Source organism: Caretta caretta, chromosome 17 (assembly GCF_965140235.1).
Source record: "Caretta caretta isolate rCarCar2 chromosome 17, rCarCar1.hap1, whole genome shotgun sequence".
NCBI lineage: Eukaryota > Metazoa > Chordata > Testudines > Cheloniidae > Caretta > Caretta caretta.
Window position 1 is genome coordinate 13,529,051 of NC_134222.1, and position 21,527 is coordinate 13,550,577.

Here is a 21,527-nt window from a genome sequence, read left to right on the forward strand (position 1 = left end):
TAGGCAGCTGATGACATCACTACTTCTTATTTCGGTATTAGATTATGCTGTGTGTGTCTGTCTGTGTGGTATTCACCTGTTACCTCTGATCATTTACTTAAATTGTGAACTCCTTTTGGGGCTGTTCTCTTGTCTCCTGCGTGTACGGTGCCTTGCAGACACCGACTTGCAGAAAATCAGAAGTTATTTTTAATTGGTGTTTGCAACTAATTATAGTGGCTGAAAATGTCCAGTAGGAAATTTTCAAAGGTGCCAAATTCACATTAAAAAAACAAGTGGGGGTATGTGTGGAGTAGGATTAAAAAAATCTGACATGCTACTTTCTTGGCCCATGTCCTCATAATATTTCCTTATTTTTCAATTCAAATCTTATGTGGTGGAACTGGTAGCTGTGCCAGAGTGCATTCACAATGGAAAAATCTCTTCCATAGCAAGGTGAAAGTCTGGCCTAAGGAAAGGAAACCAATTTTTCCCTAGGTCATTGATACATAATCTAAGTAACACCATTATTAACAGTAACAAGAATAGATGGATACTAACCTGTGAGGAATTCTACAACTACTTTGCTTTCTAAATTCATGAGGAGAGGGTGTCTGTTGGAGGCAATCAATACCCAGGAGCTAAAATAACTAATAAAAAGTAAATTTATTTGTACTCCTTTTTAATTCTGGATTTCAAGCTCCAGTAGAGAATAAAACTCATCAATGTTTTACTTGTGGAAAACCAGAGCTATGGGAGCCATTAGGCTGCATAAAAGGAACCTTTTAAAATAAAAAAGAGTGGAGAAAAAAGGATAGTAGAAATAATTAAGAAACTTCATTTGCTTCATTCTGTTTGGCAAGATCTAGCTGTTTTTATTAAGTTCAAATTAAAAAAAATCCAACCCTTCATTGAAATGCCTGCATGTTCAAGAGAATTTAAAAATGGCACATAGAGAGTGAGCTGTTTAATACCTGTTTTGTCTTAAATTAGGGGCATTGACTACCAACTGCTTTAAATATGGATAATCACTTAAGCACTTTTGAAAATTTCACCCTAAGTCCCATTGTCAAAAGGACTTGGGCATTTGGGTGGCTGACTCATTGATAGTGAATGTGATTTAGGGGCCTAAATCCTTTTTGAAAATAGGACTTGGGCACATTTGAAAATTTTATCGTTCAGGCCCAATGCAATTCCCATAGATGCTGGCTGAAAGACTCCCATTTATTTCAGTGGAAATTGAATCTGGCTTTCAGTGTTGCATTAGCCACTGTGATTAAAAACACTTGGTTAATAGATCAGTATTAACCTGTAGATGAAGAAGCTGATACTTGTACTATTTTGAGGTTGGCTTGAAACTATCTGCTGTAGAGTAGCCATTGCTAGCAAGTGCCATTGTGTTCAGTGAAGGTAGATAGCCCTGTAGAAGCAACATTAGTAGTCCCCTTAGCTATCTGTTTCTTGCTTGTATTGCCCAGTGTGTGCCACTTTCAGAAGGTGTCAGTCCCACTTGTCTCTTCTGTGTCCTCCCAGTTGTGTCTTTTCTTAAACGGATGACTTCCACCTCCCCTTGCGAGGTGTCCAGAGTATTCCAGCTCCCTCCCGTCTGATTATATTTTCCCAGCATAGCTGTTATAGTCTCAAGTAATTGCATTTGCTTTGTGGCAAATCCTATGAACAGTCAAGTACAAAAATCTAATTTATTGCAGTGCTTTTGAATTAATTGGTGGAGATATTGAGACAGTGGCAACTTTCTAATTTAACAATTAATTCTAATAACCTTTCCAGAGAGAGAACTTAGGCAGCTGGTTTTCCTTGTGTTGTAACAATAAATGGTATCCTTGAGACAATCAGAGTGAGTGACTAATAAGGGAGAAAATCTTCTGCAGATGCCTCGCAGCAAATATCTTTTTGAATGAAAGTTACAATCGCAGTAATTTCTGGAATAAAAACGTCTGCTTCTCTTTTTTTGTTTTGTTGGATTTGTTTTACCCTGGTGTTTGCCATGTATTCCATTGTGTTGAAACCCTTGCTTGCCAATTACATTCTATTATACTGATTTTAAATAACCTACCTTGCTTTTGTGATGGGTTTGTTTTCCATCAATGCTGTCTCTGTCGCTTTACATTCCTGGGTTTCTCATGAGTGCTATTTGTATTTGTAGTACCTTTCTTGCTTTCTACTTCTGTTGCTGTTCATTTTTGATCAGCTAAAAGCAAGTCCTTAACACTGAAGGATTATTTTTAAGAATTTAAGTATTTTGTGAGCTTCTTCCTTGTTGGTGTAGTGATGAGTATCCCCACCTGTCATAAGGGGCACCTGGGTTTTTTCTCCCTGCCAGGAGACTGCATTTTGAGGTGGCCAGTTGGACATGGCATTGGGCTACTACTGTATTATGTTGTGCATGCATGGGTTCAAATCCCACCTTCATCAGTCTTTAGGAGATTTCAGTAGTGTAGTTGCCTATCATGTGGAAGGTCCCCAGTTCGGAACAGGATAGAAACAAATCAAAGTTTGGGGTAAACAGGTAAAATCCAAAGGCCTGTGTTACACAGGAAGTCAGTCAAGATAATTGAATGGTCCCTTCTAGCCTTAAAATCTGTGAATTGACAGACCTTGTAAAGGTGGATCTGAATCCAAACGGTGGATCCAGAGATCCCAAAACTTTGGGAATGTTTGGCTCTGGATGTGACGGTTATAGCTCAAACCCTCTCTTGTGTTCTACATTGTCTGCAGGTTTCAGCACTGGATTTTGTGGGCTGCAGTGCTTTAGAATCAGTATGTCCAAGTAGGGTGAGTCCTGACCCACCAGAGGGTGGCGGGTGGGTTCTACATGGGTCTGTGTAAGCTTCAAAGCTTGTCTCTCTCATCAAGAGAAGCTGATCCAATAAAAGATATTATTCTTGTCTCTCAGAAAGATCTACAGCATTTTATTTCCTTCCTGTCCCTAACAGTCCCACCTTTTGCAGGTCAATTTTTGGGTATAAGTATTCTCTGTCCTCCTAGAACCTGGGATCCAAAATCTGGACTGCATTCTCTTCGTGTTTATGCTAGTTTGATGTCAGCGTAACTGTACCGACAACAGTAGAGTTGCATGGTGAGAGGAGAATTGAACCTCCACTGCCATAAATTTGAACCAGATATAAAACATCCCTGTGTTTACAGCAGGCAGGGAGACCCATGTAACTCCTTAATCTGTCCAGGAAATAGTCTAACTTCTCGACAGCAATATTATTGCAGGCATGGGATTGTAACTTGATGCTTCTGTGATTTTCTTTAGTGTCGCTCTCAAAATATGAGGTTGGTTCTGCTGTGCTTGATCTGTTAGTTATTAAAAAGGGCACTGTGGTTATTCTGAAGTAATCCATTTTTCATCCATTAGAATTAAAACTGTCTGGGTGTATCTATGGCTTAATTGGTAGATGGGCTGCTCCATAATGATGGTAAGAATTATATATTAAAAAAATCTACAATAATGCATCTTTTATGTAGAATAATCTGTATAAGATTAGACTTAATAAATAGCAGCTAATAAGTTACAGAAGAGAGATCCCATGTGTGGATGGCATTATGCCACTGTACCGAGGATGGTACAGACATTTTGCAAGGCTTTTACTCTTTTAGAAAGTGCGATAACAAATTGAATGTATAAAACTTTATCAGTGCTAAATTTGGATGATGACACCAGATTGTCTAAACTGGTGATAATGCTGTTAAAGGGTTTAAAAAAAATCACTGATCATGTGACTAGGGTACTTATGGACAGAGAAAGATTGTTGGGGGGAAAATGGAAATCTTCAGTGTGATTGTTCTTGGATGGTGGTTTTTAAGATTTCTGGAAGGATATAGTTCTGCACCAGTATCATTGTTCCCCAGCGGTCAGTGCCGATATACTGATTTTTGTTTTACCCCTAGGGTATAGTATGTGGTAAAATTCTCATAATTAGATGTCCCATACACTGTTAGAGTTTTATAACATTCCATGTCACATGTTTATGACTTGATTCATCTCCTTAGTCCTAGTTGCTTCCCATGGAGCCTAAAGTTATAACTAGCAATTAAAAATAATGCTGAGTTCTGAATTAGAAGTGGTGATATGAGCCTGATAGAATTCAGCTGTCTGCCATATTTCTTTTGGTTTCACATCAGCTCCAGTCCAGTTACTCCTGCCATACAAGAAAGCATATATTAAGAACCTTAAATAGTTAGGTAAAGAAACTGTCCACAATAACTTAATGAATTATTCACGTTGACTCAGACAGATTTCTATTGGCAGGTGGTGTGAATAGCCTTGTTATGAAAATTTGCATTAATGTAATACTGTGCACTGCCATTATGTTTCATCTGTTTAATGCTACTTTGTGAATGTATAAAAGCTGTTTTATTAAGATATCTCACTGTCATCAGCTTAAATTAAGGAACTGAGGCTGGAAAGGTTGCATGAGAAAATGGATTAATTTTTTTCCCAACTAACCTAATTTAAGAATTTTCCTCAAGGCGCACGTTAATGAGAACAAAAGGTGGTTTATGCTGAAATGGTGCAAAGAAAATGGCATAAATTGCTGCACTGAGGGGCCCTAGATAAGTAAATATAGTGGTCATAACTTTTAAAAAGGAAACTTCCTATAATATTACATTGCACTTAGATAGCTCCTTCTGTCTGAGGAACTTGGATGTCTTAAGCATTTGAGTTAAGCAACATAGGGAGGGAAAGTGGAGGTGGCAGCAATATTCCCATTTCAGAGATGGGAAAACAGAGGTATGCAAAGGTGAAATAACTTGAAGCTCGTGGCAGAGCCATGACTAGAACCAGATATATTTGTTGGTCTAGGTTTTTGCACTGCACCGCATGACCATGGTATTTGAGTACCTTCTGACTCCTGCTTCCAGGCATTAATCAGTAGCCAATTCATACCTCTCTGTTCCATACATTGAGGAGTCCTTGTGGCACCTTAGAGACTAACAAATTTATTTGGGCATAAGCTTCTGTGGGCTAGAACCCACTTCATCGGATGCATGGAGTGAAAATACAGGAGCAGGTATAAATACATGAAAGGATTGGGGGTTGCTTCACCAAATGTGAGGTCAGTCTAACAAGATAAATCAATTAACAGCAGGATACCAAGGGAGGAAAAATAACTTTTGAAGCGGTAAGAGAGTGGCCCATTACAGACAGTTGACAAGAAGGCGTGAGTAACAGTAGGGAGAAATTAGTATTGGGAAAGTTAAGTTTAGGTTTTGTAATGACCCAACCAATCCCAGTCTCTATTCAGGCCTAATCTGATGGTATCCAGTTTTCAAATTAATTCCAGTTCTGCAGCTTCACGTTGGAGTCTGTTTTTGAAGGTTTTTTTTGTTGAAGAATTGCCACTTTTAGGTCTGTTATTGAGTGACCAGAGAGATTGAAGTGTTCTCCTACTGGTTTTTGAATGTTACGATTCCTGATGTCAGATTTGTGTCCATTTATTCTTTTGCATAGAGACTGTCCGGTTTGGCCAGTGTACATGGCAGAGGGGCATTGCTGGCACATGATGGCATATATCACATTGGTAGATGTGCAGGTGAATGAGCCCTTGATGGTGTGGCTGATGTGGTTAGGTCTTATGATGGTGTCCCTTGAATAGATATGTGGACAGAGTTGGCACCGGAATTTGTAGCAGGGTTTGGTTCCTGGGTTGGTGTTTTTGTTGTGTGGTGTGTAGTTGCTGGTGAGTATTTGCTTCAGGTTGGGGGGCTATCTGTAAGCAAGGACTGGCCTGTCTCCCAAGGTCTGTGAGAGTGAGGGATCGCCCTTCAGGATAGGTTGTAGATCCTTGATGATGCACTAGAGAGGTTTTAGTGGGGGTTGTAGGTGACGGCTAGTGGCGTTCTGTTATTTTCTTTGTCGGGCCTGTCTTGTAGTAGGTGACTTCTCGGTACCCTTCTGGCTCTGTCAATCATTGTATCGTATCACACTTCATACATCAATATATTACATGCACAAATATGGTACATATAGAATCTTTGTAAGCCTGGTGCCATGGCTTCAGAGAATAATATACTGCGGTAGACCGATAGTCAATAGCCATTTTAATGCTGTCTAGTCTTGCAGAGCTAATACACTTGGTCTCCATGAAATGTATGTGGGGGAGGGGACAGAGCGAGAGAGAAAATGGGCAACAGCCCTTACCTTCTGTGCCAGCAAATGAGCAATTAATGGAGTGGCACTTACACTAGCCTAAAAGGAAACATCTGTTTTATGCTGGTGTTTTGGGAGAAGAGTGTTGCTCTTAGTTGGCAAAATACGGGTTTATTTTGACGCAGGTGTAACATCTAGTGCTTCTTTCTGGGAAGTTAGAGTGCCATGTTGCTTTTACAAATCGGCTCTCTAAATATACTGAAAAGGAGTACTTGTGGCACCTTAGAGACTAACCAATGTATTTGAGCATAAGCTTTCGTGAGCTACAGCTCACTTCATCGGATGCAAGCTGTAGCTCACGAAAGCTTATGCTCAAATAAATTGGTTAGTCTCTAAGGTGCCACAAGTACTTCTTTTCTTTTTGCGAATACAGACTAACACGGCTGCTACTCTGAAACCTAAATATATTGAGACAACTTTGAAAATGAAAAGCATTTTGGTGTGTGTTCGTGTGGTAACAATCATGTTAGATGACCACAAGCCATCAATGAGAGTATCTGATATGATGTGCTAGTGTTCCTACAGGCTTTACAAGATAGCAGATTTTTAAGTTGCAAGAGTTTCTGCAACTAAAAAAAAGCATCCTAAGCTATGTGTGCACATCTGTGCTGTCTTCCTAAGAACGTTTTTTGTTTAATGGAAAAAGAATTGTTTAAGCTCAGTAAGAAATCATTTGAGGGAAGCTGCTGAAAATAGGGACTCATGAGGGTTGTTCTGATGCAACCCTAACCTGTGCTTTGAAGATAAGTCTTACATTTTAGTAAAATGCATGTGGGAGCGGTGGTCTTTTTTTGATCAAGTACTTCATCAAATGACTGTACTGTGCAATAGAGTTAAAGGGACATATTAAGGTTTGCGAGCCCAACATGGAACACTTCTAAAGTATGTAAAATGATTTTCTGCAAGTGGATATGTGTGACCAGTCCCACCCAAGCCCCAGTTGCTCTGGGGCTGGGGGATCCAAACGCAAAAACAAGCAACCTCTATTAACAATTCTGGTTTCTGTGAGCCTTCCAGGAATGGAGAAAGACACAATGTTGCTTTGAGGCATCGTTCATGTCAAGTTTAGTTCCTAACTGGCTCACAAGAGTGTGAAGCAGTTTGGAAAAGCAAGGGGGAGAGCAATATGTGTGTGTGTGTTGGAAAATTTAACAAGCCTATGTTCTGAGTTCCCTAGTTGGAATGCTCAGCTGAGAAGCTGGAGTTTTAACACTCTTGGAGTCCTTCCTGTTGAAACCTAATAAATAATTTTTGAATGTCTGATAATTGGGTGTGAGAGAGTAAATTTTCATTTGTTTTTTTGAAATGGGGGGATGAAGGAGGAGGAAGATGGTAACCAGAATTAAACCTTGCATCTGTCAGCCTTAAAAAGCTTCCCCTTCAATATTTGCTGGTGAAAAACCCTCTTTTAACATGTGATGCTGTTAGCAGACTGGAAAAATGTTGGTTGAACACTTGCAGAAACCAGATTTTAAAGTTCTGTAAGTTACAGATGGAAAAGCTCTATTACATCCTCCAGTCCATCATTCTGCCAATGCAGGATCATTCCCTACAGTACAGTCCTGGAGCAGTTTGTGTCGCTAAGCAATGCCATTGAAGCATTCACACCTTTTTCTTTCCACTGAGTGATTTTTTTTATGTAGTCTAGAAATGATTTATGCTTAACCATTATTTTTTGGTAACTTCTGCATGTAAAATGATGAACCTTGAGGTTATTAAAGAATAACTGATTGAAAAAAGTAATGCCCTGTTTTTCCTGTATAGTGGTGGTGTGAAGAATTGCTGTGTAGCTAAACTCTTGCATTTGACCTCAGTTTGGCGCATAAATGAAACACAACATGATTGCATCCAATGAAGTGAGCTGTAGCTCACAAAAGCTTATGCTCAAATAAATGTGTTAGTCTCTAAGGTGCCACAAGTACTCCTTTTCTTTTTGTGGATACAAACTAACATGGCTGCTACTCTGAAACATGATTATTGCCATTCAGTCAATAGTGGAAAGAATTCCATGTTTCATAGCCCTTTCAGTTCAGCCTTCCTGACAGTCTGCAAGGAGAAGACCCTAATGAATGAAGTGGACAGGGCAGCTAATTATCACTTCTCCCATGAGAGGATATGTCCTTCCAGCTCAGGATTAGCTCCAGATGGGTAAAACCTGGATAGTAACGGCAACAAGCTTCACTGCACCACTCTGGTTGAATTTCTTATTTTGCCTAGAGTACTTTCTCTTTGTCTGGGAATAAGTATATAAAGAACTACCAAAGTGAATGGATGAAGAGACACCTTATTCTTCAGTTTAATGCACGTTCCTCAGAAGAGAATAATAGTGTCATCCTTATTAGGATAAACTAATTGATTTTTGGCTGACTTCCATTTTTCAACTGTAGCATTTCATGTCACAATCTTTGGTTCTCTTCTGTATTATATCCCTCCATATAAATCTGTTGAGACTTTTATTTCTCTGCAATTATGCCTGTCTGATGGAATGTAGTATGTTGTACTACAAATTATATTATCTCAAACATAAATTCTTTATACATTAGTTACTAAAAATTGCTTATGCACTGCAGCAATTAACTGTTTTCCACATTTTAATCTGTTCTTTCCTTCAGGAATGTTCAGTTTTACATAATAAGCTACTCTATTTTCAGCATAAAGAAATTCAAGTGGAAATGGTATTCCAGTAGATAATGCCCTTTGAAATAATGTTAGATACACTTCCATTAGGGATAAATAAAAAACAAAGTAGTCAACATTAACTCATGATGTGCTGTCAGTATTGGCCTGAAATGACACACACTTCCCATCAACCTCTTCCCTCAGGCATGATCCAGAGTTCATCAATGGAAAGACTCCCATTCACTTCAGTGGGCTTTGGATTGGGCCCCCCATAGATGTTGCTGGGAAAAGATTAAGTGGGTTTTTGTGCACATTGAGGCAGGGTGGAGGGGAGTGGCTCCCTAGAGTAAGTACTGGAAGGTGCTCAGGCACTATGGTAATGAAAGTGGTGTAAATATGCCTGTATCAGATCTATGGTGTGGGCTAAGCATCCCTGAGATAGGAACCAGTAGAACAGTCAAGCCTGAGGTGAATGTCTGACCTTACTGTTAATAAAGCCAAACCCCAGAAAGGGGATGAGTTTTCACTCTTCAGTGATTTAATTTTAGAGCTGGTTGGAAAAGACAATCTCACATAGCCTGTGTGGTGGCTTTTGTTGTTGTTTGTTTGTTTTTTTAACTGATCTAACAAAAAAAAGTAGTCCCTTGTTCCTGTATTTATTACCTTAACAGACTAACTAGGTAGTGAAAAATATAATAAAAATCCCAACTGTGTTGGCCTTTGAAATAACACTAGTTTTTAGCATTATCGTTCCATTGTTTGTGTGAACATTGAAATACTATAGAAAGTCTTAAATCTTTTGCTAGCTGGAGAATGTTCATAAAATTGTTGAACTCCAATCAGTAAATCTGTGTGGACAACTGAAGAAGTCATTGTCCCGCTCCCCGCAGTTTATTTGATTTTTATTGCCTTGGAGGAAAGTCAATCCATGTTCCACTGTGCTTAAAGATGACTTTTTCATATCCATGTGTTGTTGCCATTGCACCACAGCATTAAAAATATTAAATATTTCTTCTGTTTTTGTAACAAAATACCATAGAATCTTAGCTTGATTGTTGCTATGGGAGATGGATGATGATGATGATTATGAAAGCCTGTAAAGGACCCCAATCGGGATTAAGGGCCCCATTGTGCCACATGGTATACATCCACATGAGATGATGTAGCTGAATTGCTTAAAATCTAATTTAGACACCACAAGAGTTGAGCGTTCATCACAAAAACTATAAGTAACTAGAACGGCCTGCATCTTTGACTAGACTTTTTGGGCTGTCTAGCTCTAGTTCAGAGTGGGAATGATGACATTTGGTATGGGTCCGGAAGGGAAGGTGTCCTTGGGAAAAGATTTAGCCTGGGTTTCCTGGGATGTTGTTTTGGAATTTCCTTTGTGTAATAAAACCCGGAAAGGGTGAATTTTTGATATTATGATGAGTGCCTGTCTTTTGCTTGGAGCTGGGTGGGAACTCCCCCAACTCACATTGACCTTGACTGGGTAAGTTGCTTCCTTTCACTGTGCCTTGGGTTGCCCAATTAAAAATGACTCCTGATTCTTACGTGCCTTTTTAAGCACTTTACATACTTTTCATGCATGGATCTGCAAGCATTATTGTTGCATTTGGAATTCTACACTGGTTTCCCTGCTATAATTCAGGTCTTCTTTGTTTATTGCACACTCCCTTTGTTGCACTATCAAGTTTTTGTTGTTTGACCCCAGTTTATTTGGGCTTCAATAAGGGCTTGGTTTTAGGTTCTCACTTGGTTTCTTTTGCATATATATGATCCTATTGAGTAATTGCATTTGATCCCATGGTTCCCAGTGCCATTTGTATGCAAAAAATGCTCAAATAGACCTTTCAGAGCCTGCATATCAGATAAAGCAGATTGACACTTTGCATAATTGCATTCGGTCATGAATATCTTCTGATTTTCTTAAGGAGATTGTGCGGGTTAACATTTTCTTCAGGAATCTGACAGCTCACGTTGCATAACTTTTAAGAATTCTGCCCCCTTGTTACAAAAATAGCCCATTGGACACTAGTGCTGGACATACCATTTTAGGTCCCCCAATTATTCTAGTATGCTTTGACAAAGATGAGTGTAGTCTTAGTTGGACAGTTAGAGCAATGAAATAGAACACTATTGTGGTCTGAGAAAAGTAAGTAGTTATTTTAAAAAAAAAAAGCTAATTTTTCTCCAAAGCTCATTTTAAGGTCTCATCTCTGTAAGAGACCACTTTCCCCAACTAAATTGGACAGCAGTGGAGTTCTGTATCTGTAGCAGCTGCTGTGCACTGTGAAGAAGACTACTTGAATGCTAGCCCATTCGGGAATTTAATTTCTTTGTAATCCACACATTTATGTTCTACTGAGTGCGGGTGAAACTGAATCACTATTGATTAGCTTGTCAGTGCAGATATGGGTTCGATGGTAGTTCTGTTCATCCTTCAGATAATACACAAAATTGCCATATTGTTTCCAATTTAATAATCTAGCTTGTACAGTAGACTGCTGTCTGGACTGTTGCTGTAGTTTTTAATCTATATCTTTGTTTCATCTTGACTTGATGACTTATGGTAATAGCAGTTTTTCTTATTGTGGGAGTGGGTACAAAGTTTGTCAGCTGCTGAATGCAGTTAAAAAATTTATTGCAAAGTCGTCGTCCCATCCCCCCCCCCCCCCCAAGGTAAGAGCACCTCATTGGTTTGCAAGAAAGTAGGCTTGTTGAACTATTCATTTGCTGATTTAGTTTCAGGTTTTAACAATTTTATTTGATCTTTGATCACCATCCACTAGGTTGCCCTTTATCTTTGCTTCTTTAAATGGCTTTGATCCATTCCATATCTATGGAGTTCCTTGTGTAGTTATGAAAATTAATTCACTGTGCGTTAAACAGTTCACTTTCACTGTATCACATGCTTAAGGCTGCAATGACCATCCATTTTTTGGTTTCCTCTCTTTAAATATTGCATGTGCATTGTATGCCAACATTTGTTGGCATCCTTATACATTTTATGAACTTTCTGAAATGTCTTTTGTTCTAGGGATTCAAAGCTCTTTTAAGTCATTTAATAAGCCTCTCTCATTCCCATGAGGATGGGGGAGCATGATAGCTAGTTGACTGATTAGGGAGTAAGGCACAAAGAAGTTAACTGACTTGCCCAAAGTCACAAGAGTCAAAGTGAGCTACAAACAGAATACAAAAGTCCCGATTCCCATTCTCCAGCTCTAGCTACTGAGCACCACTGCATCTGGAGGTCTCAGCCAAGAGAAGTGCCCCATTGTGGTAGGAGCGTAGGACATGAGAAGAGAGTCCCTGTGCTGCAGAGCTTTTAGTCTGAGTAGACAAGAGAGACAGAGGGTGCGAGGGAGCAACAAAGGTAAGGTGAAGTGGCTTGCCCAGTGTCAGGTACAACAATGGATGTAGAGTCCAGCTCTCCTCTCACCGGGAGCACTACCCTATCCACTAGACCACACTGCCTTTTAGGCAAAAACATCTCTTTAAATTGCAAGTTGCTTTATTGCAAGCTGTATGCAGAACAATAGATACATCGCCTAGTTTGAACACTGCCTTCGTATCATCACATATTTAGAGCAAACATTGAATAAAAAGTATTTGACAATGAAATCATTGCCTGCAATTATGACTCTGCATTTTCCTGTTCTTGGCTAAGAGAACTAAGCTGAGGAATCTTCAGACAAGCCATCTTCATAACTATTAGATGGACAGCAATATAGTAACAGGAGCAAAGTTTTTTTTCAAATGTTGCTGATGTTAGCTTTTTTTTCCCCCCTACTGAAAAGCTTTTAGCTCTTGGGCATCAAGTCAGATGCCATTTAAATGCATAACATTCAATTTTTAAAACCCCCTCCCTCTCTGTGCCAGAACATTCTCAGTCTTTCTTGGATGGAGCGTGTAATAGGCACTTACTTAGCGCCGATAACGCCTAATTGAGGATTCAGTCAAGGCTGTTGCTAAATTAGCAGAGCTGGCTTATTAGACAAATGCAGTATAGACTTGTCAAAATGAGCAATTCTTAAAATTCCCATTGCATAAAAGGAGAATTCATGTAATTAAGCTTCTCTTCCTTTTTCTCTTCCCCAGACCCTGTCCTCTTATTCTTGAAGAATAATTCAAACCTGTTTCCTACAAAGGCACACCTGTATTATTTACCCGATTTCGTTTCACTCGGTGGTTGCTAATGTCCTCTAGCCGGTATTACAGCATGCTTATGTAACCCACTGATGAGAGTGTGTTACAAGTCCTCATCCATGCTGATCTGCAGAGGATATGAGTTGTTAAAGCCCTCAGCTACAGGGTTTTGGCTATTTAGCTGAACGGGGAGCATCTCTTGCTTTTAGCTCTGGAGGAACCCGTTGTAATCCCAGTGTGTCAGTCAAGATGATGGCTGTTACACAGGTCGATCACTGTCATGGGACAAGATCCTCCAAACAGGGATACCCCACTAACATTGTGTAACACACAAGGCTGAGACAGAGTTTTTCCAGCACCTGAAACCATATTCTTCAGATAAGAATGAACGCTCGGGTGAATGCTGAGATGACTGCGAAATAGGCTGTCGAGTGTAGCCAAAGAGGATAGGATGAGGTATTCCTTCCGAGGAGGCAGCACTGAGTGTTAACAGGATCAGAAGGACATTCACTTTTGACATGCAGGTAATGCATCCAAGAAATTAAGTCTATATGCCGGTAGAGAACACTCAATTTTGACTAGATCCTTAAGAAAACGGACTGTTCCACATCTGTGTGCATTTTGTTAAGCTTCAAGATGTGAACTGGAAAAAGTGGATTCCCATTGATGGTGAACAATACGCAGTCTGTATGGCTTTTCACATTCAGTCATTATCATGTCTTAATTTTTAGATGGCTTCTTTTCCCAGGGAGAAACGCTGTGTCTAGAGAATAAGAATGCTGCAGTTCGACCCAATTTAAAATGTAGCTATGAATTCATCAGCTTGGCTAAGCATATAGTCAAGTTTTTTTTGGTACTCTTTATTGCTCCCAGATATGACAATATTCTTTTTTCCCCTTTCTAGTTCAAGATCGGCGGAGAATGGTGCACGTGGATCAATTATGACCGTTTTCAGGAGCTGGTCCAGGAGTATGAAGAAAGCAGGGGATCAAAGACCTTCACCGCAGCAGATTACATCGCCAAAACACCACACTGGGCAGTGTTTGGCTCCAGAGAGAGGGGCTTTGATCCTTTGGACACTAGATTTCAACGAAAGAACAAAACAAAGGACATCTCAGGGTGTTGATATCACTAACCTGATTGATAGATAGAGCTATTATTTGGTTTTCTTACTTATATAGCATAACCTTCATACAGAATATTTGCATGAAGCCCTAACCCTTGACAGCAACAAGAAGGCAAAAGCCCTTTGTAATCTCTTCCTTTCTGTTCCTTCTAGCTCTGCGAATTAAAATATCAGACACTTTTTAATCTAGTACAAATGATCCATATAAACAATTTGCTATAATTGGCATGGTGCCATGTACATTTTATTCTAAGCGTATAGACCTTGCAATTAGAGAGTAACTGTGACCCACACAATTTAGTGTTACAGCTTTTATTATTTTGTTGCTGGCCTTTTTGGAGTGGAGAGAGCTGGTGTCTGTTTGCTTCCTGTTTCAACATTTAAATGTTCTGTTTCAATAACAACGATAGGGAGGTTGAATTTTTCAGTGTAACTGTCCCCCTTGTCTGGTTGTCTGAGGGCTTGAAACCTGGGAGCTCTGGTTTTAAAAGCCTGACCCATACCAGGACCCATACCCATGCCATTGGCAGCACCTAAGATTTATGAACATGTATGTCAATCACAAACACTCGTTGCTATAAAGAAAAGACAAATAAATCTAGAGCCCGATCCAGCAAGGTGGAGAGTATCCACTGAAGTCATAAAACACCTCTAATTATGCTGGTTGTGTCAAGCCTTTAAAACATGCCCAAGTGTCTTCCAACTTCATGGATTCTTATATTTAATATTTTCTAAATAGTTGTGCCTCCAAGCAAAATGAGTTCAGTTTTGTATGAACTCTTTTGGGCCAAATCGTGCTCATCAGATTTGTGCACAATGTCCTACTGATTGCGAGTTTTGAGTGAGGTAGGCTATCAGTATTTGATTTTTTTGAGTAAGCAGCAGTGAATTTTAATTTGAATCCCTGACCAGTAGGAAAACCTAAATACATCAAGTCTTAATATCTAAAGAATCACTTCTGCCTTTGAGCAGAAAGACTGAACAATCAACAATATTTTGAAACGACTAGGAATAAGGCACCAACAGAATCTCTCGAACCAGATCATTACTGGCAGTGTGTGTGTGTGTGTGTGTGTGTGTATGGGAGGGTGATGGTGGCTAATCTTCAAGCCTAAGTGCCAGTGTGTTTGATCAAAATTGTCAGTTGTGAATGAAGAGCAGTTTTGATTTTAAGCAGTACATTTATTCAGGAATGTTACTTGTTGTCTAAACCCTTCAACAGTTTCAGTTTTTGTGACAACTTCCGATTGTCATGGTAGAGCCTGGACTTTGGGGCTTGTTGTGAACTTCCTTACACCTGCGTAAATATACAGTAACAACGGTGAATTTGTCCAAGTTATAAGTGTAAACTGGTGTAAGTAAAGTCTGAATCAGGTTTGGGATTTTTGTTCCAAGAAAACTGTTGTCTTTTATCACAGAAAAGTAAAGGTCAAACTGATGTGCGTCTTATAAATGTATCTGTCAGAGAGGCTGGGCCACAGATGGCTTTTTGTGATATTCTAAGAGATTAAAGTAACTGCTACTAGGAATTCACATTTCAATAAAGGTGTTTTTTGTTTACCATTGAGGAAATAATTGCTTTTGTAGCCCAACAGTTTGCACCATTCTGTTTATGAAATACGCTTGAGTGTGCTCCATGTACAAGTTACTAAGCCTCAGTGTGAAAATATCTGAGGTCAGATTCTCAGCTGGTGTAAATTGGAATAGCTCTGTGGAAGTATTGATGCTATGTTGACTTAGACCAGCTGAGGATTGTGGGTTTATTTATAATCTCCATCTATATGGATCTTAGACTCCTGTTGCATATAATGATTATAGAATGGAGTTGTATTTTACTATTTTCCATTTACAGCAAACTTTAAGGAGGAGTATAATTTGCTCGTGCAGGTTAAAAAATACAATCTCAGGCATATTATAGCTATGTGTTAAAGAGAGCTATGCTTGCTGCCATGTTTTTAAGATATATGCATCTTTTAGATGTGTTCTCTCAGGGTTCCCAGAGATTGCCATAATGTATCTTGACTGAAACCGAACTACCTAACCTGGCTGTTTTATGAAGGTCATTGCAATTTTTAATTTCTTTGTTACAGTAGCTGGTATTTTCAAAATTAGTTATATTCCTGCCTTATAGCTTGGACATGTCGGTATTCGTGGGATTGTAATTTTTTAAAAGTGCAATTCATAAACTGTAAAAGTAATTCAGAAAAGGCAGGAAATAAAGTACTTGACTTTTCAATGCAGTCTCTTGTGTGTGATTGTGCACCATTCACCATTTTTTCTATATGGGGACATGAACGAAACATTTAAAAAAAATTTTGTAATGGGAATTTAAATGTTTGAGCTTTTGGTTTGCTTTTAGAAAAAAGTGTGTGTGTGTGTGAGAGAGAGAGAGAGAGAGGTCTGAGCTAGTGTGAAGATGTCCTAATAGGTAATTTCTCCAGCTTTTTTTCTAAATGTTCAAGTTTGTTCTCATGCTATGGAGGTTAAAGGTGACAAATACAAACAGCCATGATTCTCTAGAGAGTGATTTCTAGTGGTTAGAACATTTTGCTCACTGTAATATTGGGTATAATAAAATTGATAGCTTTTGTGCATGGTTACAAAGTCAAAAGTAAGCATCCTTTTGTTATCCCCATACCGTCAACCACAAAGACAGCATGCTGGCCTTTAGACTATCTCTACTCTATTAATTGGAGACTGGAGTTCATCTATCTTTTGATACTAATATGCTAGGAATGTTGTTCAGTGAATTGTAAAGGAAAGATAATTAGATTTCATCGATCCTTTAAAGGTATTGGAAACTCATAATGTAATGCAGTTGGCATATTTGGTTAAGGTAATGGTCAGAAAGCCATAATCAAACGTGGATTTTTTTTCCTTTCACCATTCACCTCTGCAAAATACTTACCAAACCCTAGTGTGAAAAACAACTTCATGGTTACAATTTTTCACTGTTTTTCCCAGTTAAAAAGTCTAGGGAGCAACGCTTTTCCTTTCTGCTCACTGATCTGGGCTTGGACTAGCTTACTGGCTCTGCAAACATTTTTAGTGCTCTCATCCAGGTGTTAGTGCAAGATATCACATCTTAAAAAATCACATCATTATGATTACTCACTTGTTTCCTTTCAACTACATTTTAGCAACTACTGTCTCAAGATGCCAATATTGGAAATTATTTTATACCATCTGCAAACTGAGATGCCCAGCTTTCTGTCATTAGAAGCTATTTTGTAAGAAAATTCACTTTTACTAGTAAAACTTGAGTTTTGCTGTTTCTGTCTCTTTCAAGTGAATAGGGCTTTTTAAAATAAGGATTACAGATCTCAAAATACGGATTACAAATCCCAAGAATTCAGAGGAGGCTGTGTTCTGGTTTTGCAAAACAAGAACCAGAACTGGTCTGGATAAATCCCCTTGGGTTTTTTCAACTCTAGAATGAGGTTTTTCTCATTGGCTGGAATGGCTGTTACATGCTAACGTACAATCTTCTGTCTGTCAAATCCTTAAGGTGTGGAGCTGTTTATACAGCGGAGGTCAGAAGTATTTCATTGCATCAAAGTGTGCAAATTTTGCTTTGCCATAGTGAAAGTCATCTTGTATGTTATAGTAAGGAAGTGGGAAAGAAGTGATCTTACTCAGAAGTGCTCCACTGGATTTAAAATGAGAGGTAACATGTTCCAATAGAAGTTGGCTTCCCTTGCAGTTTAGCTATCATCACACAGCATATTTGTTCGTGAAGAGCTGAAGTTTAAACAACATTGACATGCTACTGCTCCTCGGCACAGACATTCCAGGAGGAATTACCCTCTGATGGAGATGTCTGTAGACTGAGACCTTGTCCAATCCTGTTATGTTTCATGGCAGCCTGAATGTCTTACTAGAAGTTCTTTCAAGGGTGGGACAGTGGGGTGAAAAACATATTTCTTTGAAATTAGGGATGTTTTGTGTGTTGCTAAGAAGCACCATAGTGTAAAGCCACTTCTAGTTTCCCGGGTAAATCAAATCAAGATAATTGCCAGAAATCTAATGCCCTGCATAGGTTCTATTAGATTAGTATTAGCACTTAGGCCTCAATACTGCAATTGACTGCTCATGCCTATTCGTGCAAATTGTAGAACTGGGGCCCATCTATGCACTATAATGTACTTACAATACTCCATTTAAGGCTTTCTGTGATGTAGCTGTTCTGGTTTCCTAGGGCCAGATACTCCGATCACTTCCAAACCTCACTGATGTTCCATGGAATTACACAGCTATAAATCAGCCCAGCATCTGGCCCCCTGGCTCTGAATCTACCCTAACCTCCCTGTTCAGACCATGCACTGCAGTATAGTTATTCAATTTCGCTTCTCCCTTGTATTTAATCATTGAAGGCTGAGAGTTGGATTTTACTGATGGGATGTGTGCTGCTGTTGACGGCTATGGTGATAATTAGGCAGTTAATGCTCTATAACATCTAAGTGCTGGATCATCCTTTCCCATGAAGCACTAAAGAGTCAGAAAATGCTCCCATGTGTTCTATCAGTCTCTCTAAGATTCTCTATTACTGTCGTATTTGAGCACCTCCCAATCTTTAATGTATTTCTCCTTAGAACACCCTTGTGAGGAAGGCAAGCACTGTTATCCCCATTCACACATTGGGAGCTGAGGCACAGAGAGGCTAAGTGACATGCCCAAGGTCACATGTGGAGTCTGAAAGAGCAGAGACTTCAAGCTACATTGTTCCACTTCTAGGCTAGTGCCCACTGGCCCATCCTTCCTCTCTGTTCTGATCCCATCTTGTCAGAGGTCCCTCTCCCCACAAAAGCCCAGCTGCGCACCGCTCTTCTGTTGGGGTTAACTCGCATAAGAAGCACCATTGCGTAAGAGCTTGCTTGCTAACATGAGGAAAGTGTCATCACTGAGATTTCTTGAGGCGTAATTTGAATGCAGGCTCCTAATGCAGCAGCTAAGGTGCGATTCCAACTCCCCAACCTTCCTGAACGAAGTATTTTGACAAACCATTCACAATTTGTCAGAAAAAAATAGTTTAATCTTCAAAATAACGTGTGGCCTGGTCTTTAACTTGGGAGTGACCTAAATGCCCAGGAGTTGAACAGGCCTGTATTGCTTTGGAGCCTTTTTAAAAAATATTCAGCAAAACTTGAGGGAAGAGTTTCAATGACTGGTGTTGGTTACTGATTTGTAAATATAAATCTCTCGGCGCACAGTGAAAATTTGTTGTGATCGCTAGCAGGTGGCCACTTCAACTGGAAATGTACAAAGGTGTGGAGAGAAAAAAGAACGAAAAGTTCATTTTTCATTTAGTGGAAAACAGAATAGGGTTTAGTACTGAGTGCAGCTAAGGGCTCAATCCCAGCCTAAAATGCACAGACATAGTTCACATTGAAGTCACTGGAATTACAGCCATGTATGCAAAGGCATAACTGGAGCTGGAATATCTCACCTTGATTGTGGCAATGGTTAATGGCATGATCAAGGTACAATATTTTAGTTGCCTTAAGGAGCAAGGCTTTGGGATTACAGAGATGAGTGAAACGTGAAAACCTTGAAAATTAGGAACATTGAGCAAACTAAGGGCCAAACGCTGTTCACTTGAGTAGTTCCATTCACTTTTAGGACTATTCAAGTGAATAAAACTAGCTGGATTTTGTCTTGCAGTTATACCTGATTTACTTTAAGCACAATGCATGTCTTTCAATGCCCACATCCAAAACCAAATCCTCTTACACAGCTAGCTTTCAAGTGTAAAACTTAATATAAATTGCCATCCCGTGCTGTTCCTAAAATGTGCTAAAACTCAGACCCATGCAACCAGAATGGAGTGCTCTCCTAGGTTAATATATCTGAAGAAGATAGGCTAGATGTTGTTGTATTTGGATTCAGATATTTGGTACTTTGAAGTTTGTTTGTTTTGCTGGACATTTTTTTTTTTAATCGGACAAAGGTCCTTTGGTTCTGAACAATCAACGATAACATTTGATGCCGTCTCAGAAATTGCTTATTTTAAGGTAGATTTAAAATAGATCGCCTCTCGACAATACATTCACTTTGCTTGTGATTTACACCCTTTCTGTGCTAGGGCTGTCCTGCGACAGTATTCATCCAGCCTGCACAAGAAAAAAGTGTGATCTTTAGGGTTCTCAAACTCTATCCTTTCCCTTTTGACATAGATTTATAAAAGGGCCTGGTCGTGGGAGAATTCCCATAGGGCTCAGTGATCAGGCTCGGGCCCATCCTCTTTGGAGATTTTGATGTCACTTTTCCATAAGCATTACTGAATAAGCTGCTAGTCAGGGAATGTCAAACTATTTTTTATATGTATCAGTTTGTAACAGAGCCTATTGTCTCAGCAATTGTGTGCCTTTATACTCTTCAGAATAGATACACTATATCAAACTCCCACCCTCCCATACATTAAGGACATAAAAATGGCCACACTGGGTCACACCAGTAGTCCATCTAGCGCAGTTTCCTGTCTTCTGACTTTTGGCTGGTGACAGATGGTTCAGAGGGAATGAACGGAACAGGGCAATGGATCCATTGATCCATCCCCTATTGTTCAGTCCGAGTCAGAGGTTTGGGGATGCCTAGAGCATGGGGTTGCATCCCTGACCATCTTGACTAATAGCCATTGATAGACCTATCCTCCTCAAACTTATCTAATTCTTTTTTGAACCCTTGCCCTTAACATCATCCCCTAACAATGAGTTCCGCAGGTTGACTGCGTTGTGTGAAGAAGTATTTCCTTAGGTATTTAAACCTGCTGCCTGTTACTGGTAGCAATGGTCACGTGTCCATTTAAAAGTCTGACTTAACAGCTCAGTCTTTTGTTTGTGGCCTGAAGCTCCCCAGACTCAGGATCTGGCACCACTACAAGGGGCAATGTCCAAAACCATGACTTTTCTTGCTGAGAGTACCCAGCTTCTTCTCCTGGAAAGTTCAACTCCAGGATCCAAAAGTAAGATGGATTTTAACCTCTGCATTGTCTTGGTAAGACCTTCTTAGTGAGCATGCTGTAAACTAAGTTAACCTATCCGGGATCACGAAGAGCTGGTATTTTGTGATATAGTGGTGCCATCATTTTCTGCAGAATTTAAGCTTTCACTTAAAAAGGTCTTTCCCTGTACTTGGGGTGAGGAGGGAGGAGGACACACACCACGACACACACCTGAATCTAACACCAGTGCAGCACTATATTACTGAGATTGTGGTTAGCAATAATAGCTCTAGGAGGGTGAACTATCCCAATTCATCTCAGTGATAACTTTGAAGCTTCATGATGATCATCCAGGCTGACATTTCACAATTTTGTTCAATTGCTGATGTTCGTAGCTGCAACATCCAGCCACTGTAGAGTTATGGATAGGGATGGAGTAAAGAACCATCACTTTCATCCCTGACCCACTAAAGTTCATCTTTTCAAAGGATAGAAATAGCTTTTTCATAAAGAGCAAAATCATGATTAGAAACTTC

The 21,527-nt window shown here is 39.5% G+C and overlaps 1 protein-coding gene across 3 annotated transcripts in view; it reads left to right on the top strand.

Annotated features, from left to right (window-relative positions):
• LOC125623967 (S-adenosyl-L-methionine-dependent tRNA 4-demethylwyosine synthase TYW1) overlaps positions 1-16,287 on the top strand; it is a 126,993-nt gene extending 110,706 nt beyond the window's left edge. For all 3 annotated transcript variants that reach the window (XM_048824164.2, XM_048824163.2, XM_075120771.1), the window contains exon 17: positions 13,830-16,287. In XM_048824164.2, the coding sequence (XP_048680121.1) occupies positions 13,830-14,051 (222 nt within the window). In that variant the 3' untranslated portion in view covers positions 14,052-16,287. The remainder of the gene's footprint in view (positions 1-13,829) is intronic.
• Positions 16,288-21,527: the final 5,240 nt, after the last annotated feature.